We start from the raw sequence: 27,033 nt of genomic DNA on the forward strand, positions 1-27,033 counted from the left end.
GTTGGTGACTTTGGATAGTTGATGAATAAAAGTTGGTGCGATGAGTTGATATGTCATTTTAGTTAAAATGGATGGGGTTAAAGAGGAAGCACATATTCAAGCTAGTTTTGTAACGCCAAGAACATACATAAATAGATTTTTAATAGTAGATAAGAAGTGCGACCTTTTTAGTTTGATATTTTTTTTCAATATCGTGTTTTTACAAATGAAACACAACCTAACTTATGGTGAAATTGTCAATTACACATTTGAAACTATGCTAGTGTTTCATTACTTGCTAAAATTATTTTTTTTCTTATTATTTGCCCAATATATTAAGCAAGGATCTTAACACCTTGAATTTTTTTTAACCTATTAAGTATTTGATTCTTTTAGTCCTCTTCGTTTCATGACTCGTGCAGGAGTTATATTCTATGCCCTTGTGTATATTAGATGCAAATAATATTTCAATGTAAAAACAATAGAATATGTGCTATACATAATGAAGTGAAAAAATCCAACCACTTAGAAATTTAGACTTGAGAGACTACGAAAATTTGGGTAAAACATGAAAATTCTTTTTTGTGTCTAATATACATGTGTCTATGCACGTAATTTGGTTTAATATCAGATAATCATTGAAAAAGATATATAATACTAAAAAAAAATATAGGAGTTGATAAGACCCCTATCACCCTGCATGCTTAAATATGTAATTTGATAATTGGGACTAGGGTAAAAAATGTCCTTAAATTACGTAAAATTATAAACGAAGGACATTTTTGTTTCTTTCACATGGTTTAAAGGCATTTTTTATCATTTTTCCTTAATAATTTTATCACATTTTTGAATTTCTTATACATACATATAATTGTAGAAGTTCCAGAAGCACACACGTCATCACCGATATGTGTTTAATTTGAATTAATAACAAGACATTTCTAATAACTATATTTTTAAATTACAACGCAATATTATATAATTTAACTATAAGTAACAATATAAATAATTTTTAAAATTAAAAAGATTTACTATTAAAGAAGTAACACATATTGAACCCATTAGATATAAAATATATTAAAAATTTAATTGACTCTCTGAATTTTATATACATGTCACATAGATTGAATAAAAAAAATTTGACTTATTTACAATAATTTATAAAGTGTTACAAATTTGTATTTCATAAATCAAAATAAAAAAATATTACCTCTTATGAAGTTCGCGACGCGAAGTGTATTTACTATTTCTTTTTTTTTTCATATTTAAACAATGAGCTGACCGTGTCCTTTTCTTGAAATAAAAGAAAAACGGAAAAAGCCCTAGAAAATAGCCTTCCCATTTATTACGTCATAAAGGAAAATGTCGCTTCAGTAAACTGTTCATCTTCCTCGCCGAACAAACCCTCTCTCGTTCTCCGTCATAGAAACGCTGAGACGAGACTTAAACTTGCAGTTCTACAGCTCCAAACCACAAGAAATTTCTTCGTTTTGTGTTTCAGAAACATTCCAAGTTCATTGCAATAAGTGTTCCAAATCGTGCCAACGCCTTTGGTCTGATTACAACAGGTATTTTATATTCATCGTAGCTGTTATCGTTACTGGTGCATTTAATTTGACCTTACAGTTGGTATTTCTCCCCTTGCTGCAACTACATTGCACTGTGGCTAACTTGGGAGATGCTTCATTTCCCGGTTCTACTTAATTAGTAAAATCTAAAATCGTAGAATTGTTTGTTATTAAACCAAGAATTGGTTAAGCCTGGTGTTGTCTATCTAAAGATTCGTATTGAGTTGGAACAGGGGTTAATCATACCTAGATCGTTTTGGATGTAATTTACAGAAGGCCTATGCATTTTTAGGGATAATTTCCCAATATTACCAACTTTTCCTTTCTTACACTCTGTCGAGTTACAAATAAATTACTATAGAACATAAAGAGAGCTAATACCCAGCCTGTCCATATCCTTCATATGCAAATTTTTTCTCTGAACAACTTCAGTCTGCATCTTGACTGAAGTCAGTGCCATAATTCTAAATTTTATGCTTGTCAACTAAAGAAAGTTATTAGATTTGCTAAGTTATTTAAATTTCTAACGGGAAGTTCAACTACATAAAATTAGCGATTAGTAGTGTCTTTCTATCTTTTCTAGTTTGAAACCAAAGAAATCCGTTGATGTCCTTTCAACTCTTTAGCATTAGTCAATGCTGATGTTTGTTGCAAATTGAAACAACTAGAAAAGTCTCAATTGCTAAATGTTATTGTTGATTAAAATAATCCATTAGTTGTGACTTTTATGTGCACCAATCTATCCTTTCTCTGTTGCTTCATGTTGTTGATTTTTGTTTATGTGTTCGTCTTCTTTTACTTCTTGGTTGTGCTACTTATTTTGATGGGTTATGAGTGAAGGAAATATTCATATAGGAAAAACATGGAGTTGTATCTTATACAAAGGAGGGAGAAGTTGAACGACAACCCAGCAAGAGCTTTTTGGAGTTTGTGAAAAAAAGTTGCGAAACAAGAATTATGAGCTTCATATTAGTTTTCTTTTTTGTTCTATAGAAATTCAGTTATTAGTTCATTAATAAAATATAGAAAACGACAAATTGGTCATATTTTAGTATTTAGGAGGTGAGCGTAAACTACAAATATGTCCTTCTTGGAACTTGGAACTTGCCGTTAGAAATTTAAATATATTAGCGTGGTCTAAAGTGATTGTCCAAAAAAGGAGGTGAGCATAATATTGTAAACCATAAGGTGGGGTGGTGTTATGAAATCTAACCTGGAGGGTGGTTTATGAAATTATTCCTATTTTTATTGGAATGATCTACCTATAGGTCCAATGTGAATACCATATAGTTTGGTTGTTAGGGAGCACAATATTATGTGAGTTTAATGTATGTATTATGTAAATTTAGTGTTACTGGGCATTCAATTGCTGATATTACTTAAAAGGAAATTTGAAAGTAACACTGAAAATGTTAAAAGATGTCAAAAAAGGAAAGTAATTAGTTCAACAACTTCAATAAAGCTATCATGTTAAAAAGTAGCAATACATGTAACTAATTAGAGGTGTAATCTTTTTTTCCCCTTCAATCACATTAGGAGAAAACATACGCGGTTATCAATATATTAGGAGAGAATGTGCGTGTGCATAACTGGAAAGTAAAACAAACTATTTGGTTTGTTTGCTTTTCATTAGTAGTATTTTATTCTCATTATATATGTAAATAAAAAGGCTTCCATTTGGTGAATTAACAAGCACTGATAACCTGCAAGAAGGCAGGTGGTATAAAGATAGAGTACATGAAAGTGTAGAGTAACGCTCTCAGAATGAAGTAGATGTGGAATTTGCCAATGCTAATCAGATGCTATGGAAAAGGGTAATAAGTGGAAAATATGGAGGTAGAGAACTGAAGATGTGTGGTTGACTAAAGAAGTGACTACACCTTATGGATTTGTTCGTATCAATAAGAGGCATGTGTGATAAAGTTAAGAGTAATACAAAGATCAGTGTTATAGATGGAAGCAAGACAAGATTTTGGAAAAATGAATGGCATGAAAAGGGAAATCTGGAAGTATTGTTCTTGACATATACAACACAATATAGTTCTGGGACAATAAAATACCATAGCGGAGTTATGGATAAATCAGGGTTGGAGCTTTAATTTCAGAAGACGATTTAATGACTGGGGAATAATAATAAGAATGACAAAATTTCAACATCGTCGAAGCTTTCTATTGGCTACAAACAATGGAAGATACTTTGCAGTGAAGGGCATAGTAGAGATGAATTCAAAGTTAACTCAACCTACAGGTTGATTAGCCAAACCCACTAACACACAATTGGCCATGAAAACTAATATGAAGCATATTAACTTATAAAAAATTGCATGATTCATATAGTTGTTGGCCAAAGAAGCCGCTTTCACTCAAGACAACTTGTTGAAAAGAGGGAAAACCCTATGCTCTAGATGGTTTTCTTTGTGGGGAGACATTAGAGATAATGAACATTTGTTTGTAAACTACAAGTATACCCAACAATTATGGAGGATTTTTTTAAACCTCAAAGGCATCTCCTAGACCATGCCTAGGTAGGTCTTATTAGAGGCTTTAAAGAGTTGGGAAGAAGAAGGGGTGAATGCAAATGACAGATGCAGATGGAGAATTTCCCCGGATGGACTATTTGGAAAGAAAGGAATGTGTTATGAGAGCATTGAGAATAGTTTTCTAAGGTCAAATTAAACTGCAATGTTTTTCCTGTAATCAATTATTCTCCAATATAGACTGAAAAAAGTGAAAAAAGACACTTTGTATGCATGGTTTCAGAATAAACCATTATGGTTTTGTGGCATAATACAAAGTTACCTATTTCAAAAACATTATTTTTGTCTTATTTTTCTTCGTAAAAAGAAAACATTATATATGTCAAATAATCAAAGAACTACTATTTTAATTTGTTTTTAGATTTCACTTAATTGTATTACTCTGCAATTGCGATGCAAGAAACATGAGATAACTTTGGTTTGGATTCATGGTTACCTCATTTACTTAATATAAAAACATCAAATGAGCGCGATAAACTATAAATTACACATGGGTTCATCTCAAAATTGCTTATGAGATTTTGCCACAACACATATAGCATTTTGCCATAACATATTTTTCTTTATTTATATTCTTTTACGATGGAAAGGAGGATGAGTAGGTTAGATGAAAAATTGAAATGAAGTTGATTGAGTCCAATGAAACTCACATTGGTACTTTCTCGAAAAGGAAAATAAGCTTGTTCAAGAAAGTAAATGAGCTTTAACTCCGATCGAAACAGATGTTGGCGTTTTTCCCTTTTCACCAAATGGAATACCATATTACTATGGTTCCACCAGTATAGGTAAAATAACTGATAATTGCTTCAATTTAAACTAGATGATAGTCGACGTGATTAGGGTCACGTGGGCAAATCAAATGTCTTTGAGGCATTTGAAGACCTCTTTAAAAGAATTAGAAGCATTGGACAATAAAGTAAAAAAGGTGAATACTAAGGTATAAGATCACGAACCCTCACTTAGAAATACTGCTAGATAAACACACGTTGTAGCAGTTGGTGACAATTAAATTCTGGTTGGACAGAAAAATAACAAAAAGTGTTTCTTAGATCGAGCTACTCAAGTTTGATTTAAATGTTGCCAATTGTGCCAAGGTTAAAGATTTACAATTAATGTAACCAATTAGAGGTGTATAATCATGCTATAAGGATTAATTTAGTTGGAGTTAACGAGATTTTTTCTTGAATCACATTAAGAGAATGTACGTGTAAATTTAAAATAGAACTTGCTATTTCGCATGTTCCCTTTCTCTCATGGTACAAATTAGCATTATACAAAAAGAGGACTATTTGTTCATAAAGCATCCCGCGTTAGCAAGGTCCGAGGAAGGGTCTTAGTCCATGAGGTGTGTTGTAGACAACCTACCCTGGTGGTTGCTTCCATGACTTGAACCCGTGACTTATAGGTCACTCAGAGACAATTTTACCGTTAATTCAAGGCTCCCAATTTGAATTAACATTATATATGTAAATAACTTAAAAGGCATTGTTATTTTTCATTCATCTTACGCGCTCTATTACTCATACACTGACACATGTCTATCCACTCGATCTTAATGATCAGTAAGTAACCAAAAATTCAAACAATACTTCAATCTCTACAGCTTTAACTAAGTCCATATGCAACATACTTGCTTTGGATATAACTTGTCAAGAAAAAGAAGTGTTTATCTCAGTTCTCTCTCTTTCAGATATTTGTATGGTTTTGAACCTATTACAGTTTCAATCCTTATCTCTACATAGATCTAGTGTTATGAATCTTTATAGAAGGATTGATTCACAGGGCGATATAATAAATCAGCTCATTAAAGGGACGCCGAAACCTTAGAATTCATTGAAGAGAGAACTCTGATCTCTTGATTTTTGTTGAATTATGACTTCCTGATTTATTCATCAAAAGCCCCTTTAAATATGAGTCTTATTACATCAGGAAATCTAATTCTTATAAAAGTAGGAGACCTAAATCGTATTCCAAACTAATAACTATGACTTAACCTAATCCTTATAAAACTATGAAATATAAACCCTATTCCAGAATAATAAATAAAGCTACTAAATAAATAATTAAATACTTAAATTAATGACTTCCAACGCATCCCTAACATCTATCTTTTGGAATTAAACAAACGTATTAAACACTTTTTTTTTAGAAAGGTAACAGTGATATTTATAGAAGCGTCACATTAGTGTTATGGGGAAGGACACACTAAAATGTAATAGAAGAAGAGGGCTGCTTTGGCCTTTGCAGTTTGTAAAATTAGAAGTTTTTGTCCAAACTTTATGGCTACTAATTAGTATTTGATATTTGTTATAGATGATTGTGATCATTGTGGAGAAATGATCTTAGTGCAAAAATGTGTTACTAATTCTGAAGGCAATGAGATCTCAGAATCATCTAAAATGAGCAATTTAACTGGTGGAAAGACTGAAACCAATCTTCCAAATCAATCGGAAGTTGCTCTATGTCAAGATTTAAATGGAAGATTAGACGGGGTTGGCTCCGCGGTTGTTTGTGATTATACTTGTCATAATGATGGACAATCTGGGGAGGTGTCACAACTTGGTACTAGAGACTCAGATGGGATCTCTGGTTTGAATGCTGATCCAGCTGCTATAACTGTGAGGAGCTGCTATTAGCTCATTTTGTATATTTCACTGATTTTGAAGGTGTGCATCTGATGATTTCTTATTAGAACTTTGTTGTCAACTTCAGAAAAGTGCTAAGCACGAAAGTGATATGACCTTGGAGGATATGTATAATGCTCGGTATAATTTTGACGAGGATGATGATGACAGTGACTGGGAACCATCAGAAAAGCAAATAGAAGTTCTGAGGTGGTTCTGTGTCAATTGTACAATGATCAATGTCGAGGATGTTGGCAATTGTGAAGTAAGTTGTTTATCTTTTTGGCTGTTCTCTTTGTGCTCGTTCAGCCTTCCAGTCTCCTGTTTTTAAAGCTAAATTAATTCAGAAGTTTTCACTTACTGTTGAAATTATACATTCCATGGTTTATTAATGGAATACTGCCTATGCAGGTATGCGGAGAACACAGAGAATCTGGGATACTCAGGCATGGATTTTTTGCATCTCCATATCTGCCTGAAGAAGATGTCAACCAAGATGAATTGCCTGTAACTGAAGATTCTGAAGGTTGGTTGTAATTTTACATTACAGAACATTATATTTGTGCTTTTGATTGATTAATAAATGACTTTCTCGTGCAATGAACGGTATTGTGTATATTTGAAGTTCTATCCCGATATACAAAATATGCTCATACGAAAGAATTTGCAACTTTAATAGCACATAGGATAGTCACAGGGAATATAGCTGTGAATGACCGTGAATTGATCATGTTAGCTGGGAAATTAGTTTATCAGTGGAAGGCATAATGTTTTGGAAGTTGATGTCCATTATATATCTGCTATCTTATGTTTGAGCCCTCACTTTTCGTGTTGTCTCCTGCCCAATATTGTAGCTCTGTTTGTTGCTTCCATTTGGTTTACCCCCTTTTCAGATTACCCATGGCTGCAAGAAAAAGTCAAATATTTGGAAACGTAGAATAGAAGTTCAAAATCTAAGAGTTAGCTTATATCATAATGTCATAGCCAGGAGTCACTGTTTCAAAATACCTCTACAATAATGTAGTTGGTTCACCCATGTATAACTACAGTATTTTCAAAAATGATGACCCAGTAATTACTCCTGTTGCACTGGCAGAAGTTCTTATTTACCAAACAAAAGCTATGTAATATGTATATTCGTTGACTCAAAGCAGATATGTATCTAAATTTGAAAAAATATCTAGTCACATGGAATCCAAAACCAAGGTTCGTTGATATAGTCAATTGAGGGGAATATGTGAAGGTATGGAGTAAAAATCTTAGCACAACGTAAACAAATGACATTTTATTTATTATATCTGATAATTTTGAGTCTCACAAATGTTTGGTGGATGAACAGTCGTAGGTGATTTATTGGAAGTAAACTCCTTAATAATGTGAGCAGACTTACTACTTCTAATTGCTCTTACTCATAAAACACATTCTTTCTTCTTTTCCAATGGTGCAGGTCTATTGCCAGTTTTTACTGTGTTATTTGTTTGTTGTGCTATATGGTATATGACCTTTCTCTTTTTTCGTTTGTTTTGGCATAAATAGTATATTGATTTTTCTTCTACTGTAGATTCATGCAAGCAAAGTTCTTTATCATCCTCCACTGCTATAGGGTTTGACGAGAGGATGTTGCTTCACACAGAAGTATGGTATTTCTTCAATTTATTATCTTGTGTGTTAGTTTTTTATTGATTGTCCTTGTGCCTTGTCTAGTCGTAACAATGAATAAATTTTTTAAAAGAATTGAATTGTTCTTGCATTTTGTTTTGGATATTAGTTATTGAATACCAATTTCCTCTTATTGATGAAGATAATTATTTATGGGTTCTCTTTTGATTGAAAAGGTTGTATTGAAGTCTCATCCACATCCTGAGAGACCAGACCGTCTTCGAACCATTGCAGCTAGCCTTGCAACAGCAGGTTTTCTTCAATTCTCCTTATCTCCGGGCCTTAGAGAACATTGCAGTGGTAGCCTAGTATTGTCATTTGGGGCATCCACACTTCGTGTGAAGTTTTAGAAGATTTAAGTGGTTTATAATGCCTAAAATCTATGATGTCAGTTCGTTGAAAAATGATTGTCTAATCTTTCGCTACTCTTTGACATGATAAGGTATATTCCCGGGGAAGTGCCATCCCATTCCTGCAAGAGAAATTACTAGGGAAGAACTCCAGATGGTGAGTTGCTCTCAAGTTTCAGTTGTGTTGTGGATAATTGGGTCTGCTATGTGCTGTATACAGCATTACTTGAAATTCTGTGCTAGTGTCTTCTCTGAGACCCCTAGGTAATGCAATCAGAGAAGATGCTAGACTTTTGCACGCATATTTTCTCAAATTTTCTAGATGCTGCTATTCAGAGGTGACTAGCTGTTTATCTTCTCTTCTTTCTTTTTTTTTTTTTCAATTTTAAAGGTTGGTTAAGTGCACCCTATCTACCTCTAACCGACAAAAAATAGTGTCCTACCTTTAAGTGATGGCCAGCTATTTTTACTATTATATATACAAAAAGACAGAGGAGGTGATATCCTTTACTTCTAGATTATTTTTTTTTAGTTTCTTATGTATTAATTCTTATATATTTGGACCTTCAGATACACTCAGAGGAAAATATTGAAGCCGTTGATAACACCAAGCGTATGCATGCCAGGTTTGAGAATATTGATTATTTACTTTCCATTTTATTCAATCAGACATCATTTGCTTTTCATTCTTATTGGTTTTTGTTTTTGTTTAAGGGCATTATTGAACTGGGACTAACCATATGTAATAGAAAAACCTTCAGTATTTATCTTGACCAAGAGCTTTTTAAAATGGCAGTTATTTCACACCTGATACCTATGCAAATGAATATTCAGCATGTGCTGCCAGGCTTGCAGCAGGTTTATGTGCTGACCTTGCTTCAGCAATCTACTCTGGATGCGTCAAAAATGGTTTTGCTCTGGTAAGAATTCACATTTGATTATGCATTCTCCATATAAGAAGGAAAAACCACCCTGATATTTTCTTTGTAAATGGTGAGTTAGGTTCGTCCTCCTGGCCACCATGCTGGTGTGAAACAGGCCATGGGCTTCTGTCTCCACAACAATGCAGCAATTGCTGCATCAGCAGCTCAGGCGGCTGGTGCAAAGAAGGTGTTAATAGTTGATTGGGTATTTACCGGCGCTCTATGTTTATCCTCGATTGCTTGATATTTCTGTTATCATGGGATATTTAACACGTGTGATACACGTGAAATGCAAAAGTTGTGACCTAATTTATGATTTCTTTTCTCACGTCTTGTAGGATGTGCATCATGGGAATGGCACACAAGAAATATTTGAGAGAAGCAAATCGGTAAATGAATTGCTAAACTAAGTGTTGCGTTATGATCAATCTTTCTGCAGAACACTGAGATGGATCTTCATATTATAAGGGAAATCCTGGTCTCATAATTATAAAAGAAAAGAAAAAAAAAAGGGAAAGGGGAACTCCTGGTCTTGCCTTTTGTACCATGTCATGTTTATTTCTGATTTAGTATATGTTTATGTTGCAGTATATAGCTATGGAGTTAAACAAACTCTACTGGATATCCCTTTACTTTCCTTTGATACCGTCTTTGTCCTAGTTATGTACATATTTTGATTAGAAAAATAGGCTAATAAATTTATCTTTATATTCTTAACAAAAGCAAAAAACGACGACAAAGGCGGGGATAAGAATTTGTATAGGCTACCTAAGGTGGGAGAGATGAGTGCTCGAGACCTAGCCCAAATGAAGTGCGTCTAAGACTAGGAAGACAATGTATTGGTTGACAGATCCATAAACTTTTGAATGAAGACGGGGACAGAGACATTTTGCTAGGTGCTTAAAGCACTCGGAGATTCGGTGGTACTATGAGTATTGTTGATGCATAAAGGTTGAGGAGTTTAAAGGTGCTATTTATAGGATGAGTAGCTAGGAGAGACTGGGTCAAGAAGAGATCCCGATGGAATTTTGGAAGTGAACAGGCCGAGCGGGTTCATACTGTTAAGTCACACTATGAAAGTTTGGGTGGAAGTGGTGGAGATGAGGGTAGGAGTGTGTTTATTTCTAAGAACTAGTTCGGACTCATGCCTGGGCGGTCTATTACAGAAGTCATTCACCATGTGAGTCTGACTGGTGGAGCAGTACAGCTAGGAAGATTTGGAGGTTGCGGATTAGAATTGACGATTAGGTGGAAGTGGAGTGTTGTCTTGCTTGCTAGATAGGCTTGGGGGAAATTTTGCACATTGTACCTGTTACCCGTTTCATGCAAGATTAGCAGTATTCCCAAGGGTCTTTCAGAAACAAATTCTCTACTTTCATGAGGTAGAGATAAGGTCTGTGTACGCTATATCCTCCCCGGTGCCCACCTGTGGGATTTTATTGGGTACATTGTTGTCGCATTTTTTTTAGGGAAAGGGTTAATTGAAGTATTGAAAATCCTGCAACGTTTAATGATTAGTGAAACAATCTATATCATGGTTTGTATTTGAATTATAAAAGTTAATGTGAATTTACTCTGAAGAATTGTATTTCCAAACATTTTGACACATCCTAAAATGAGATTGTTTATCACATTACGTTGATATGTGGACCACGGAGTGTGTTATAACAAATTCCTCGAACACGGCATTTTTGTTGTTTGCTTGGGAGAAGTTCTTTAAAACTAAATGTTGTGGTTCTATTACTGAGCAGGTTTTGTATATATCATTGCATAGACATGAGGGTGGAAGATTCTACCCTGGTACAGGAGCTGCAGATGAGGTGCTTATTCATTATACTCACCTTCACTGGTGGTTTGGTTAGACTGAGATTTAATTCATTTTTGTCTCTTTATGTAAAGGGCGTCCACAAAATCACGATTTCAGGAGTTTTGCTTTTAAGTACATTCATTTGAGATGCATTTGGATGTCATAGTTTATTTTCCTTTTCCACAGGTTGGTTCTATGGGTGCAGAAGGATACTGTGTGAATATTCCTTGGAGCCGTGGGGGAGTGAGTGACAATGACTACATTTTTGCATTTGAGCAAGTCGTGCTTCCCATAGGTAGGTATTCTATTTCTCTATGAAGAAATTTAAAAGAAACAGAGCTTTACTAAAATGAAACAATGAATAAACTTGTCCAAAAATAAAGTGAGGATACTTGGAAGCAGTAATTAAGTGGAGATCTTAGCTGTGATTATATATATCTCTTGCATATGCCAAAGTAAAATCTCCCTGATTGCAGAGCAATGTAGGGATGTTCTGCTCCTTTTTCAACAGTTTATGACTGGGATGCCAAAAGCTAAGTCCTTGGAGAAAATGGACACCAACAAAGACAAATGAACTTGTGCAGAATGCCTTTACCTTACCTTCGTTTCAAAATAAAATATTGGAACTTATTGATTAATGGAACCCATGCACATTTTCATCACAATTGGATATGAATGTAATATGTGCCTTGGTGAGATTTTATCAGTGTATTTATGGTGTGAGGAGCATTGCTAATTTACTAGGTTTAGTTTGGTTGTCAACGAACTGAAATCCTCTCCCTTGCTTGGGTTTGAGACCAGAAATGTGATTAAGCTCACTTAGGGCCCGTTTGGATGGGCTTAATAAAAGCAGCTTTAAAAAAGTACTTTTGAAAGTGCTGAAACTTATTTTTAAAATAAGCAGTTATGTGTTTGGATAAAAGTGCTGAAGTTGCTATGCCAAACGTGAAAAGAGAAAAATGGAAGAAAGAGATGTTAGGGTTATGTTGTAATTTGGAGATTGTATAAAAATATTAAAGGGCAAAAAGATAAAAATGTGGTCAACTTAAAACAGCTTATAAGCTAAAAAAAGAAAAGCACCTCTACCCCAGCTTTTAACTTTTGGCTTAAAATAAGTTTTTTTAAACTTAAAATAAGTTATTTTCAGTATTGCCAAACAGCTAAATAAGTCAAAAATCAGCTTTTAAGTCAGTTTGACCAGCTTTTAAGCTGAGCCAAACAGGCTCTTAGGCAGGAGGATGAATAAACTAGATTTGTGAGGAATATTACATGAAAATGGCAACACTATGCATTTTCTCAGATAAAATAAGAACTTTTGAAGGTCTGGAAAGACCCAATCATGTGATGCAAACCTCACTTTTATTATTGTACTTTTGGTGTAAGAGAGTAGATACTATGCTGCATTGGTGGTTAGATTGTTGGTCGCTTAGCAATATACGTGTTGTATGCAACCTTCCTATTAAATGCCATCTCGGTGAGCAGTAAAATTATTTATCAAATTCTTGACCTTCTGTTTGTTCATCAAACTCTTTTCTTATATTGTTCAACAACACTATTTGCATTATGCAGGTAAAGCTTGTTTCTTAGTGGTTGGTTATTCTTACGTCTCCTTGATTTATTGTTCTTATGAACTTATCTAGTTCTCTTTAGAAAATAGGAAAAAACAAGAGAGTGGCTTCATTAACTTCTCTCTTTCCATGTTGTTGCAGCTTTGGATTTCAATCCAGACTTTACTATCATTTCAGCAGGATTTGATGCTGCTAGGGGTGACCCCCTTGGCTGCTGTGACGTAAGGATTTTTCTAGTGTCGACTAGTTTAATAATGTACTCATTTCTTCCTCTTATATGTTGCCTATGCTATTTTGTGTTACCTTTTGGATCGTCTTTGCAGGTAACTCCTGCTGGTTATGCATCAATGACTCAGATGTTGAGTGCATTGTCAGGTGGAAAATTGCTTGTTATTCTGGAAGGCGGGTCTGTATCTTCTCTTTGCTCTTTTGTCTTGGCTCTTAAATCAAAGGGAACTGGTGGTTTATATGTTTGCTTGTGTTTGAATGGCTATGTTTTGCAGCTACAATCTTCGCTCAATTTCATCATCAGCTACAGCAGTGATTAAGGTAACTCTAGTTTATGCAGAGGGAGTGGATGGTGGACTAGGATATACTGATGAAAAGGGCATGTAAAATAACTTAATGTTGGAAGAAAAAAAAGAACTTTCAGTGCGTCCCTTCAAAACTTAGAGTTGGAAACAAGGCAAAAGAACTGGCAGTATCAGGAGAGTGTTTTTATCAGTATGTAAACCTCCAGTTTCAAGTACATGAGGGATTACAGATTCAAGTAAATCAACCAAGCCAGATGTTGTTCCCCTAGACCTACCTCGCTTCTATCATAACTATCACTACTAAGTCCAGTGTGATGAATCTTTCAACTGCTGCCACTGATGCATGCCTATTGCAATGGGTATAGGTTCTTGGTCAGCACTAGTGTCTTGATATTAATGGTCATCTTTTTGAGTTGCTTTGACCTTTTTCTTGTTTTGTTTTTACTAATAAATTGCTCTCTGCATCAAAAAGCATATTTGAAATCCTGGCCGAGTAATGTAGGGCAAACTTTTTTTAGTTCTCAAAAGTCTTTGCTGTGCATATTCACACCTTCTTGGAGCAATTGATGAATTTTCAAGCATTTGTCAAAGATAAAAGTTTACTCTTCTCTACCAGGGGGAGTATCCACTTAGTATCTTTTTCAGTTCGTTTCGGTAGCAGATAACCTGTAAAGTTATTATAATGACTAGAACTATTTCGATCGTGGTGACGTGGAAACTCTTGAACATTTTTTGTTCCACAGTTTAATCCTTCAAACTGCTGGGGTATGCAGAAGTTTGATTGTTTTCTCTGATAATGTATGATGTTGTCCTTTCTTTTTTAGGTCTTGCTTGGTGAAAGTCCAGTGATTGACATAGACAAAGCTGTACCTTCCAAAGCTGGACTGCGAAGTGTTTTGGATGTTCTAAAGATTCAGATGAACTTCTGGCCTACACTGGAGGCAAACTTCACTAAATTGCATTCGAAGTGGGGATCCTATGCTTTTCAGGACACAAGTGAGTTTCTTGAATTTTCTTTGGGGAGTAATAGTCCCTATTTTATCTTTCTACCTCTAGTTTTGATGATACGGTTAGTTCTCTGTTTTAACCTTGTGGATTTTCTCAAATTGGTCCTGTCAATCCGTGTTAACTATTTAACTATGTAAGTGTGCAACTAGTCAAAGTTTCAGCCAACTTTTGAGAAATATACAATGATTCTAAGACCTTAAGTAAAAAAGTGATATTCTATGGCTGAAATGAAGCTGACATCTTGTACACTATTGTCACCCTGCAAGCAAAGTGAGGTAAAATTTCATCAAACTATGAAGCTGACTGACCATGTAACATCAAAAATATTTTGAACTTTGATGATGATAAAAGATCAAATTCAACACCATATTGAGTTCCCTGCACTTGGGCAGTAAAAATATGGTCCAGTAGACCAGCTTCAGCTCTCTTGCTTTATGCATGTTAGCTGATGAATTTTTGATGCTCGGACAATAATGAATTCGAGGACAGTCAACTTTTTATAAAGAAATCCTTTAGACACAAAATTCTGCATTGGTGCTGTGGAGGATTGGACTTCTAGTGTATTGAACTATATCCTTGCTGGTAATGCAGGAGAACAGAGTAAAAAAAGACGCAGGACTGGTTTACCAATGTGGTGGAGATTGGGACGAAAGAGGCTGTTGTATCGCATACTGTCCAAGCAGCTGCGTGCAAAGTCCTCTTGTAATTTTTCTTGTTGAAGTTGATTCTTGTTGTAAGCTACAGGCATTAGGTCTAGACTGTTGTTGTTTTGTAATCCTGCCCTACTGTTCCTTTTTTTCTTGTTTTGTTTAGTCATTGTACCTCCAACTAAATCTCTCCCTGGACGTTCTCGGATAGTAGTTATCTTGCAGTGTTCTATTTCTAATCCATCAACGTGCGTACGAGTTATTATGGTTTAATAAAAATAACAACAATCTCATAAGTGGGTAAGGTAATGGTAGGATGAACAAATACTGTATCTGTATCTGAGAGTAATAGTATACCCGCTGTTTGAAATAAAAGTAATGGAATTGTAAGAAAATAAGACAGTGAAATAGGAAAATACAAAACTGGGGCAGCATTTAGTGGTATAGAATGAAAGAACTTGCCTTCTTGTGTCCATTCATGTAACTGTCAACAATTGGAGTCGTTGCCATTGCTGTTGGTGGAATTGAAATGTAGAAATAAAATAGAATGTCAAGTTTTATAATAGAACTAAAGGTGACAAATATCTTCAAGACCACTACCCCCTTCCCTGATCTAAAAGGCAACCCTCGCATGCGAAATGTCGTCGTTCAATAGGTTATAAATTGGAGTCCAAAATCAAAAGGGCAATAATTTTTTTGAAATTAGGTTTTCTGGAATAAGGCTCAAATACTCATGAGTCTTACAAGGCTCAATAGTTTTATCGCCTTGTAAGACTCAGCCGCCTTTGAGCGGGTTTAGGATTTTGGATTTAGGTTTAGTAATACTTTAAAATTTTATAGTTTTGGAGAAATAAAATCTAAATTTTAACAAATAGTATCTGGGATTTTTTTTTTAAAAAAGTAACACTTAAAAATTGATTTGCAGTATTATAACAATCCAAAAAAATAAAATGTATTATAGATTTTCAAGAGAAGGTTCCTCTCTCTTCTTTTTTTCCACATAACCTTCATTTGTTTTTTTCCCCACAATCATGTGCCACTGTTCCCTATTGGTGGATTTTGCGTTTAGGACACTCTCTCTATTCTTCCCGGTTCTTGAAACTGGAAAGATAAACCAAAAAATCCCTTTGGCTTTAGGCTAACTTTTTATAAGCTAGTTAAACTAACTTATAAATAGTTTGATTTATAAATCAATAAAATATTCAAGCATAACTATAATTTTGAAGACTTCTAAGCACTTTTCTAACTGTTATGTTCTTGATATTTTAATAATCTATTTAAAATATAACTTTTAATAATATAAATAAGAAGTAATCATTTATCATCACCCTTTTACAAAATAGTGTAATTGCATTTATGCAATTTTCAACACCTAAATTTATTATCTTACTTATGTAAAAGAATTGATGAGCAATTGAGCATCCCTTAAAACATCCAAACATACTAAACTCTAATATTTACAAATTTCTCAATAAGAAAAGAAATTAATTGAGAGAATTTTGATACTTAAAGACAAGCCATGAGCCTTTGAAAATTCAGTTTCCAAGAGAAAGCTCAAAAGCATTTATGATATACTAACTCTATTGAAATTTAGAAAGAAGAAAATGCAGTTATGTGCGCACCATTCATTTACTGGTGCATGGGTGGTGGCGGCGGTGGTATAGGATATGCAAGTGGAAGTACATAAGGAGGATGGTGTCCATGAGGAAGCATAACCGGTGTTCCGACGGCTGAGGCGAGGTGGCTTGGCGGTGCAGCGACGGGGTGACCCATCGGAGCACCGTACATGCCCATACTATGCATATTGGGTTGGGTTCTGTGCTTGACTGAGGGTCCAAGTGCAGCTGGATTCGATGGATTAGGATTCACCTGTTGGCCTGTAATTGGAGCTTGATGAGTTGAAACGTCTCCTCCATTATTGATACTTGTAATGTCGTGAATACTTGACCTTCTTCTATCTCTATTCATGGAATTCAAACGAATAAAGTATTTCTGGGCATGACTAGCTACTTGTGTTGGTGTTCGAGATATCACAAAATTCCTTGAAATACTTCTCCAATCTCCTTTCCCAAATTTGTCTAAACCTAGCAAAAACAACCTGTAAATTCAAAATTAGTCAAAATTAGGTTTCATTACCATTAGATTTTAAACTGTTTTCGCCTTAAAAATTTACCTATGTTCTTCTTCAGTCCATGGTATGCCTTTTCGTCTCTCTTGTTCAGACCTAGAATTTCCTTTTCCACCATGCCCAATCGGGTCATGGTTCGTACCTGAAAATCCATTTGCATAACCACAATTGGACCGCCGTCCATCCACTGACCCAGTATATCCTAGATTTACTTCTTTCGTTGAAGAGGAAGAAGCTTCTTCTCCTTTGTAATTGGGTATTGGAACTTGGCCTGCTTCAATGGCTGCAACATCTTCCAAAAGTAGCTGGTAATGTTCCTTAAGCTCATCAATGGTCTTTGTGGGGACCATAGAAGCAAACTGCTCCCATTGCTGTTCAGAATCTTCCACCCAGTGCTGTGCAATGGCATTCTCAAAAGCTTTTTCTTCTTCTCTGCTCCACACTACTGAAGATGAAGATGAATCTGAAGGTGACATTTCTAAATCTCTTTCTTGTTTTAATTTTTTAGTTCAATTTGGGGAAAATTGCATCTAATAATATTCAGTTTGAAAGAAAATAATAATAACTCTAGTAGGGAAGAAAAGAAAGTGGGGAGGGGTATCAAATGTATTAATGGTGAAGGACCACTTTGTGAGGTTGAAGTGATGGGCTGATTTGTCACCTTCATACAAAGTCATGCAAACTAAATTACAAAAAGTGAAAACCCAATTCTATTTCTACAATAATTATTTTTCCACTTTACTTAAAAAGAGTCAATATAATAAAGTAGAGATTCTACATAGGGGATTATTAAAATTAAAATTTTAATAATAAAATAATATATCTTAAAATATTAATCAAAGTTCAAGGCGGGAAAAGAGAAAACAGAAAAGGGGAAAGAGGAAAATATGGGAAGGTAGTGTAGAAAATTACCAACTTTTAATCCAGCAGTAAAATCTTTACTAGTTAATAGAATGGAAACTATGGAATATACAATGATTAAAAGGGTGGAATAATATAAATAAAGAAACATAAAAGTTTAAAAAATGGTATCTATTTCATCATTAAAATGAAAAAAAAAAAGTGGCATCTTATTAGTAGCAATGATTGAATGGGTGAATGGCAATAAGAGGTTCCATACAAAATCTTGTAGCAAATTTGGGCCACGCACTGTTTGCCCTCGTGATTCTAGGAATAGTACTAAGGACTTAGGAGGGGTAAATCGTGATTAATTTTAAGATGAATTTATTCAATCTTTGATTAAGATAAAATCGTGAAATAGTTTATTTAAGAAGTAGTTGTTAAAAAGTTATAGTACATTGAAAATAAAATAATGATGAAATGAGTATAGGATTAGGATATACTAGAGATAATAATATTGTTATTGACTTTAATATTATTTAATTCTTTATTTTGTAATGTTTTGACCTATTGTTTCAGTAATATTAGGTTAATAATGGTGGGTGGGAAGAAGCAGGATTGGAGTCAAATTATTTAAAGCATTAATTACAACTTTGCAAGTAATCAAAGATCTAATTATGTACTGATCAAGAATGTATGATAAAATGATAATCACGTGCCAATTTTCTTTAACCTTTGATTAAACAGATCCAATTCTTGTGTTCTTTCTCTGAAATCAACGATCGTATAGAAATTAATTTTTTATACATAGTCATTACTTTAATATTAAAGACGATTATTTTTATAATCATCTTCGAGAGTAGTTGATCCACAATTTGAATGATAAATCTTTTTGTTTTTCTTTATTTAATAATATAAGACTTACAATATAATAAAATTTGAACTTACGATAACAAAAAAAAAATTCATATAATACTTTAATTATGTCCATAGTTAAAGGTTCTAACGTTTGAACTATATTGATTTGTGTATTCCACCAGAAAGAAGCACTCATTGAATGTAGATTAAATAATAATTTGTATTTAATTTTAAATTATTAATTGTTATTTCATTAATCAAACAATAATTTATAAAAAGACTGGATTAGTAATTCTGTTTGAGAAAGTGTTGCTCAGACAGTAGCACAAGGGTGTGGGGAAAGAATTTTGAGTAATGATTTTTCCCAGAATTTGTCACTTTTTGTCTTTCAACCTCTTATTCATGTACCTACGTGGCTTTTTCTCCTTCTCTAATTCATGTAAAACTATGCCCATCTTGTCAATAAGAAGATGTGAGTAAACATAAACAATCAAAAAATGTCATAAGAAAAAAGAAAAAAAAAGTTTGAATTAAATAAAATAAAAAAGGAGTTGCGCCAATGAGTTGTCTAGTTTATGTCTTTTTTCTCTTTCTATGATAAGAAAAAGAAAATTTTTATGTCTGGAATTTGGATATTACAAAATAAATATGCAGAGTTTCATTTTCATAAAAGGAAATAATTTGAACTATGATATTTCAATATGCAATGGAGTCTTGAATGATTGTATATATTAGCCTCAAGTCTATGTCACACTTCCATCATTTTCATACGGAAAATATATATGGTTGTTATCTTGTAAACTTATAATAATAATAGTTATTACAGTTACGCATCACTTTTGTATCAGTTGATTATAGATTCATATGTTAATTAGAATAATATATTAAAATAAGACCAAAGTACTAACAATGTGTTCAACGTCAACACACTAACCAGATTCAAAACTTATAATTAACGGATAAAAAATCTTTGCTTTTGGTGTGTATTAAGTTTAAGATATTGTTATTCACGGTTCTACATCTATCTCGTCTCTTATTTTTGTAACACTTCTCGTAATAGTTACATACTATATGAACAGATATATATACATTGAAGTTGCACAACATATGATCAAATTAAATCTTTTTCTCATTTCGTTCTTAAAATATATGCTGCAAGCCCCTCGTAACTGATGTAACTTTTTTTTAAAAAAATCTTATCTAATGTTTATATATCTGTCCATCCATCTTATCATCCATTAAATTATAGCATAAAATATTAAATTAGAAACTGTCATATTTTATATTTATCTCAAGGATACAGGGCCAGAAAGATATAGGTAAATTAGTTAGAAAAGATGTTTAATTCTTATATAAAATGATACATAGATGACAAAGTCCATTTTAGCGTCTCTTCAAGACATATCCGGTAGCAAGTCGATCGTTGTATTGTAGTATAATCTTTTCGAGTTTTCATTGCATGTCTATAATCAATTAAAAACATCTATTTAACCTTTCAAAATAGGGATAAAATCTACTTACTATACCCTCCCACCTCGCTTACACTTGTTGTACTAGTCTCAAAGGGCAAAAGGCTGACAAAATCTTGTGGATGTAAAGAACTTTATAGTCATTAGTGTTGTTGAAATAACAAAGGGTCTTTGTCAAGCCATAATTTCACTTTCTTTGATAATTTAAGTTGTCTCCTTGATATTTATAAACAAGTCACAAGGACGGCATTACCAGCAGTCTTTTTACACATGAAATCACATGGAACTCTTGATTTCACACTTAAATGGATATTAAAAGGATTGACATATCATATATTCATTCAATAACTATCATCCACCAATTATTTTTAATGGATAAGGTTTAGAAAAATCTTGATCTTTTTGGACCCTTTGAATCCTAAAAGGTTCACAGCAACAGTGCTGTCTTATGTTTTTTTTCATATCTGGCATGCCATATTTGTACTGGCCAAGATAACTGTGACTGCTAATCCCTAACTGAGCACAAGGTCAATAGAAAAACTGAATCAGCGACCCTTAGAACCAGTATATAATCCAAGTTAGTTAAACTCTTCAAAAAAGGCCAATAGATGGGCAGTGGATCCTCCAAAAGCAGTACTTCTTTTAAGGATATGACATGGGAGCGACTAATTTTGGATTGTCCAAAGCAACAGAATATAACAATCCGCAAATTGCAGCTTTGAAACTGCAGAAAGATGGTTGAGCTTTAACAGGAAAATCAACTAAGCTGCAATTTTAAAGGAAACCAAATGAAATGATAAGGGGAGGGAGATGTGCAGCAAATTTAGCCAAGTAAAAGCATCCTTTGACATGTTTTATACGGGTTCTACATCCCGTGTTTTAACGAAATGGAAACACTGATATTCCATTTACAGCATGACTTGTCTAATCATGCGTCATATGACATTGATGTCCTTGAGAGGAAACACAAACCAAAGAGGGACACCATCATTGAGAAAGAATAAAATAGAAAAAAGCTGGAGTTTTACAACACAAGGGCTCATAACTTGTTTCTCTTATATCTGGAAATAGTTTTCCCTTTCAATAGTAAGTTAAACAGACATCTATTCATCCCGAAACATCATATAAGAATCAATTCTCTGGAAAAATTCAAATACCAATTCAGAAGAAGAATGTGATCTCAGTACACCGGAACAGCTTCAATAGATAATAGTTCTTTGCCAAAGTAATCTGGAGGAAAGATTAATATCATGTTTGCAATCAACTTATCTCATGAATGCAAAATGGAAATCTGAGGCAAGATTTAACTGACCTTGCAGCAGATCATTGAGAAGTCCAGCTCCTGCAAGAATTTACAGCGAAGAAGAGGACATGACTGATTCTACATCTTCTGGTGGCACCATAGAACTCTCAACTCAGCTGTCTGATTAAATCTTAGGCTCATAAGCTCTTGTCATCTGGTTGATATAGAGGGAAGCTCATCATCTCGTACAAGTGCTGCCCTCTCAGGATTCATTAGCATAAGCTGTTGCATGTCCTTTGGGAGGACATGAAACACTGCCTGAAGATCCTCCCTTAGTTTGCTGCTAGTGGCATCAGAACCTTCTTCAAGAGTGGTGGACTGCTGCAGCAGAACATTGCCACCAAGAAAGATAGTCATTCACAGTTACTAAGTAACATAAAAGAGAGTGGTAACAACTAGCCCCGTGAAGGTTATGTGGAGCAGAAAACTAGATCACTTCAAATTTGAAAAACAGTAAAAAGATCCCATGCTCAAAATCTATATAATATTGATCAAGTCCTTAACCTATAGATTATTCAGTTGCATTTTTTAGTATAATTAACTCTGCCACATTGCTAACCTATTAAAATAGATCAAAGCCAATAAAAAATGTCGTTTGCAGTTCAAGTTGCAAAAATTGAACTGGACAAAAGCCATCTTCAGCGAATATGAATCCAAAAATAATGGGGAACATGTGAGTATGAACAATGGAAGATAGTCACCCTTCTCTTCATTTAAGAAGAGCTACTATGAATCCAAAAACGATGGATAACATGTGAGTATTTTCCAAAATTCTTAACATGTTACAACTATAATCGACAATACAATCTCTGCTCAACAGATTGATACATTTATGAGATAATGTTACAAAAAACATCATCTCTTTCTCAATAGAATTGATACTTGTCCAGGATATGCAAAAGATGGTAATTGTGAATCTATCATTGGAGATCTGACAAAGAAAAAGGAACGTGGCAAGGAAATACAGCACAGATGTAAAGCATGGTTTAATTTCACAAGGAAAGTATTGATGGCTTTTCTGGTTGTTGGTGTGGTTGCAAGTAACTGAGGAAGTGAAATGTTGTGATATACTTCCTCCTTTAGATCACATTTTGGAGGAGTTGAAAAGGTGTCATGAAAAGGTATCCAACCCCTTCACATTTAGTTTTCCTCCTCTTTTCTCTCCTACTGAATAAAAGGAAACAACCTTACCACTCCACCTTGTCAAACCCCTCCCTATTTCATCAAGCAACATAGGGTTGCCTACCATGATAACTTGTTCACTGGAGTTATGTGGCCTTCCCTGTTTGAATGCTTCGAAATTTGTTTCCTTAGACTAATCAACCAAATGCACACTTACAAGATGGGATAATGGAAAGATGCTATGACGGGATTTAAGTCATGTTTGAATATATTCTGCACCGGCAATCAAATAATATAGTAGCCTTAAGAAATGGCAAGGTCACACGCTGGTATTTACAGCTGAGTTGTTTCTCCTCCTAGTTCAGTAACCGGTTTCATTATGGGATTTTCTATCGACATGTTGCTCTTTACCATGTAAATGAGTTTCATCTGCATAAATAAAATTAAGGTAATCTCAACTACGTCCATCATAGATAAAACCCTTATTTCTCCGCCTACTAGTTACAACTGAAAGCTCTCACAGATGCATATGATTAAATCTTAACATGAATAAAATCTCTAAATTTACTCGTACAGAAACTGATAATTCAGCCTGATATCATTCAGCAAAAAAACAAGTCAGAGAACAGTGGTAGCAAAGCCTTCAGTCCCAGCTAGATGTCTTGTCAACTGTTCATACACAAAAATTTCAACACCCCCAGTAAGTGAAAGCAAGATTATATGAGTCTCTTTTTTCTACCGCCTCCGATAAATAAAGAATCTCTGCCTCTCCATAGAAATTAGATATATCATTATATTTTTTTTCTTTTTCTGGGAGGGGTGATAAGTACATATTTCAGTCACTTAAGATAGAATGATCAAATACTATCTCACAATCACATTTATTAACTCATGAGCAAATCTCTTAGTTTCATTTTCTAATTCAGTATGAGCATTTCAATATTTTTGTGTACATTCCTCATAGGTGAAGAACTACTCAAAAGTCAGAATACACAGAGAAGAAAATGGAACTGTCACTAAAAGTTTAGGAAAGCACATGCCTGTAACTCTCCAAGAAGATGCCTTTCAATTGCATTGAAAGTATCAACTATCTCCAACTCAGACATTCTAGATATAAAATGTTGTATGTCAGCCCTCATTCTAGCTTGCCTCCACAGCCTATACTGTTCTTGTTCAGCAACAGCACGCTTTCGTTGAAACCACGGCAAAAAGTTGTGCCCTTTCAGAAACCGTCTGTACAAGTACAAGTTATCATTTCATTTTGAGTCAGGCAATAATCCGTTAATTACATGTATAAAGTTTGCTGGTAAACGTTGAAGAGAGAACCTATAAAAATTCAAAGAAGAGTACATAAGGAAAAAAACTGACCATTCTTTACCTGTAAAGGTCCAGCCAGTTGGATTTCATCCTCTTCAACAGAAACTTTCCAGGACCCCGTACTGACAAGCTAGTGAGAAAGTCCTCGGCATTAAATGTGGGTAGCGGAGGAGGATCAACATACGGGGAAGATCCTTCAGAAGGTGTTGTTGGTCTATAATATGGGCCGAATGGGGCCAAGAAGTTGGTTGTCAGCTCTAAGAAGTGCCGACGAAGTATGTCGTTATTAACAACTGACATTGATTCCTCTACCCTGGGTGACATACCTGCATCAATTAGCCTATTCAAGATTGAAGTGTCTGGTTTTGTAATTGGAGCATAACTGCTCCAAAAGGCTTCTTTGTGCTCAGTCATCAGGCAGAGTGGACCATCTCTCCTCAACTTCATAGCATTCAAAAAATTTGATGGTGTAAACCTATTCAAGGAAAGACTGGGAAGACTAAGTCCTTCAGGTCCAGCTGGAATTCTACCGGTTGAAGCTCTAGCAGAAAATGGAAGTCGAGCTGCATTCATGACAGGATTTCCAACTGATAAGACGTGTGGAATTCTTCGAAGGGATTTCAAGAAAAAGAGGTTTGTCACACCCAAAATCATTGGAGGAAAAGCAGCACCTTCTTGAAGGGAGTTTAAATGAGCAAAGTCGGGATCATGAATAGTAAAGTAAGGCCTGAAATCAATGCTACACAGAAGCGGAGCGACCAGACTAACCAGACCAGCAACAGCTTCACAGCACTGAGGTGGTGTTGGCGCTATGATAAGAATGGGTTCTCCAATAAGTAACAATTCCCATAACTTCCAAAGCTGCATTAAAAGCCCCCTAAATGTCCCAAAAAGATCTGCATCATGGAAAAGACCTTGTGGAACTGATTGACTGGAAGGAAGAAATGGGGCTATTGGAGAAGCCAACTCTTCAAAAAGTACTCCACAATCCAAAGGCATACAATGGGCAGGCGGCAAGTTCACTTTAAGAGTAGCATTTCCAATTGGAAGCTCCATTAACTGACCAGGTACAGGAACAGGCCACATTGATACATAAGAAGCAATGAAATTGAGGGCTTTCTTCCCAATGTCAAAGTACAATGGGCCCATGATCTGCAGCAAAGGTCGAAAAACACTAGAGAATGGGTTGTGAGAAAGAATTACCACGGATTTTTGCTCACCACCCCGTTTTAGCCTTTCATCGTGTCTCTGTCTATTAAACACGAACCCGTACAAATATCTTGAGTTCACCCCTGTTTGAATTTTACTCCTTTGTTTAAGCACCTTATCACTGGCTGTCATTTGGGATGCTTGTGTATTATTTACTTCCACTATCTCGGATGAAGGCAGATGTGCCACTTGAGGATTCCCCTGCCTCCGGACACGGAAGAAAAAGATACAGTCATGGATGCTTGATCGGTTATGATTCTGAGAAACCGAATCCGGAAATGAGCTAAAGGCAACTTCAAGCTCCTCATTATGAGTTAGACAGCCCGCTGGATAACATTCTTCAATAAGCTGTCCCTGTTCAAGATCAAACCTAATAATACAGAAGCCAACAACCCATTGCTGTAGAGATTTTTCATCTACTTTTAAATCAGCTTCTGATCTCACCAAAAATGATGCAGATCTGCTCATTTCCGGTTAGTGCAAAAACTACAACATCACTCAAAGAACTCCTATTTCCAACATACACACACAAACATTTGGCTTTTCGTGTCTCATCCAAGAGGAAATACAGCAACTTGTACAACTAATTGAACCTGTGAAATGAAAGAATTAACTCATAAGTGAGACAGGAAACTGTAGAGTGTTCAGTTGGATAAATGGAGCAAAACTAAATAAACAACACCAGGGTATACGTAGTTGACACAAAAAGTCGGAAATGTAACAACAGAAGCAGGACTACTAGGACCATAAGTATCAAGACAACGAAGATTTTCACTCACGTAAAAGTTCAGCAAACAAGTACTCCAATTTACAAAAGCTTGGGTTAATTGGGTTTTAAAAAAAGGTAGAAAAACCAAGAATCTAATTACAATATTTCAATCCAATAAGCATGGAATCAAAACAGAACAATATACCCATAAACGTCTTAAATTAAAGAATCAATCGGAAAAAAAAAGGAATATATAATATGCATCAGACAGTCACCTGAATTCAACAAAGATACATCTGCCCGCGAACACTGTTGATGGATCGAAAAAATGAAATCTTTAGTAATTTTTTTTTTTTAAAAAAGGTGGGTCTCGATCCAATGTGTTTGGTATATATCACCAAAAGGGCAAAAAAAAAAAAAAGAACAATTGGGTCGAATGATACAACAAGGCAACCAATCAGGTGAAGAACAAGAGGGTTCACAGCTGGGAAAAAGACAAGTCTTTTTGCCCAAATAATGTAAATTTTCGAATTGGGTTATATATTAGAGGACAGAGTTCTCTATCAAATCGACCTAAGCAGAAAATGGAGATGAAGGAATAGGATGTTTAATCATGTTTGGATTTTCCCGACCCAAAAAAGAACACCTTTTTACCTGCTTTATTATTGGGGAGAAAATAGAAAGACTTATGAATATAAAAACTTGATAGAATTCATACAGAATTGTTTATTTTTGGAACCCTAGTTTCTTTCTTAAAATTTTCTGATAACCTTCACAAAAAAAGTTTCGTGCAAATCAATTTTGCATCTTATTAGTACAAAAACTGTACATTTGCTTTGGCCAAAAAAAAGCGTAATATTTTACTTTCTTACTTA

General features: G+C 34.7%; 3 protein-coding genes across 9 annotated transcripts; 1 reads left to right on the forward strand and 2 right to left on the reverse strand.

The window, feature by feature from the left end:
- Positions 1-1,309: 1,309 nt before the first annotated feature.
- LOC107015313 (histone deacetylase 15) lies at positions 1,310-15,446 on the forward strand. 3 transcript variants are annotated; one of them, XM_015215546.2, is made up of 19 exons: positions 1,310-1,547; positions 2,403-2,487; positions 6,398-6,702; positions 6,797-6,973; positions 7,120-7,234; positions 8,270-8,343; positions 8,544-8,619; positions 8,810-8,874; positions 9,288-9,343; positions 9,514-9,637; positions 9,720-9,845; positions 9,979-10,029; positions 11,392-11,460; positions 11,634-11,742; positions 13,157-13,236; positions 13,339-13,421; positions 13,519-13,564; positions 14,373-14,544; positions 15,148-15,446. In XM_015215546.2, exons 3-19 carry the CDS (start codon positions 6,421-6,423, stop codon positions 15,273-15,275), a joined length of 1,833 nt encoding a protein of 610 aa, XP_015071032.1. In that variant the 5' UTR covers positions 1,310-1,547; positions 2,403-2,487; positions 6,398-6,420; the 3' UTR covers positions 15,276-15,446. The 3 variants fall into 3 exon arrangements, with proteins under 3 accessions (XP_015071032.1, XP_015071031.1, XP_015071033.1); XM_015215545.2 differs by lacking the exon at positions 2,403-2,487; XM_015215547.2 differs by lacking the exons at positions 2,403-2,487; positions 6,398-6,702 and having other exon boundaries at positions 1,311-1,547.
- Positions 15,447-16,572: 1,126 nt separating this feature from the next.
- LOC107012232 (transcription factor MYBS1) lies at positions 16,573-18,058 on the reverse strand. Its single transcript, XM_015212014.2, has 2 exons — positions 17,377-18,058; positions 16,573-17,301 (listed from the first exon to the last, which is right to left on the reverse strand). Exons 1-2 carry the CDS (start codon positions 17,805-17,807, stop codon positions 16,833-16,835), a joined length of 900 nt encoding a protein of 299 aa, XP_015067500.1. The 5' UTR covers positions 17,808-18,058; the 3' UTR covers positions 16,573-16,832.
- A 2,631-nt stretch (positions 18,059-20,689) lies between these two features.
- Positions 20,690-27,011, reverse strand: LOC107014895 (protein DENND6B). 5 transcript variants are annotated; one of them, XM_027915532.1, is made up of 5 exons: positions 24,302-25,917; positions 23,964-24,156; positions 21,811-22,122; positions 21,656-21,728; positions 20,690-21,222 (listed from the first exon to the last, which is right to left on the reverse strand). In XM_027915532.1, exons 1-3 carry the CDS (start codon positions 25,915-25,917, stop codon positions 21,952-21,954), a joined length of 1,980 nt encoding a protein of 659 aa, XP_027771333.1. In that variant the 3' UTR covers positions 20,690-21,222; positions 21,656-21,728; positions 21,811-21,951. The 5 variants fall into 5 exon arrangements, with proteins under 5 accessions (XP_027771333.1, XP_027771334.1, XP_015070497.1 ...); XM_015215011.2 differs by lacking the exon at positions 20,690-21,222 and adding an exon at positions 26,434-27,009 and having other exon boundaries at positions 21,467-21,728; positions 21,811-22,119; positions 24,302-26,042; XM_015215010.2 differs by lacking the exon at positions 20,690-21,222 and adding an exon at positions 26,434-26,792 and having other exon boundaries at positions 21,467-21,728; positions 24,302-26,042.
- Between the last annotated feature and the right edge of the window lie 22 nt (positions 27,012-27,033).

The sequence above is a fragment of the Solanum pennellii genome, chromosome 3 (assembly GCF_001406875.1).
Source record: "Solanum pennellii chromosome 3, SPENNV200".
NCBI lineage: Eukaryota > Viridiplantae > Streptophyta > Magnoliopsida > Solanales > Solanaceae > Solanum > Solanum pennellii.

Excerpts from the sequence above, each read along its gene's own strand:
- LOC107015313 (XM_015215546.2), top strand. The coding sequence starts at position 6,421 with ATGATCTTAGTGCAAAAATGTGTTACTAATTCTGAAGGCAATGAGATC. Across the intron at positions 8,875-9,287 it reads CTAGGGAAGAACTCCAGATG|ATACACTCAGAGGAAAATAT; the intron begins GTGAGTTGCTCT and ends TTGGACCTTCAG. Across the intron at positions 9,638-9,719 it reads TCAAAAATGGTTTTGCTCTG|GTTCGTCCTCCTGGCCACCA; the intron begins GTAAGAATTCAC and ends ATGGTGAGTTAG.
- LOC107012232 (XM_015212014.2), bottom strand. The coding sequence starts at position 17,807 with ATGTCACCTTCAGATTCATCTTCATCTTCAGTAGTGTGGAGCAGAGAA. Across the intron at positions 17,302-17,376 it reads TGGACTGAAGAAGAACATAG|GTTGTTTTTGCTAGGTTTAG; the intron begins GTAAATTTTTAA and ends TTGAATTTACAG.
- LOC107014895 (XM_027915533.1), bottom strand. The coding sequence starts at position 25,917 with ATGAGCAGATCTGCATCATTTTTGGTGAGATCAGAAGCTGATTTAAAA. Across the intron at positions 24,157-24,301 it reads AACTGGCTGGACCTTTACAG|ACGGTTTCTGAAAGGGCACA; the intron begins GTAAAGAATGGT and ends GTACTTGTACAG. Across the intron at positions 22,123-23,963 it reads ATCTTCTTGGAGAGTTACAG|CAGTCCACCACTCTTGAAGA; the intron begins GCATGTGCTTTC and ends GTTCTGCTGCAG.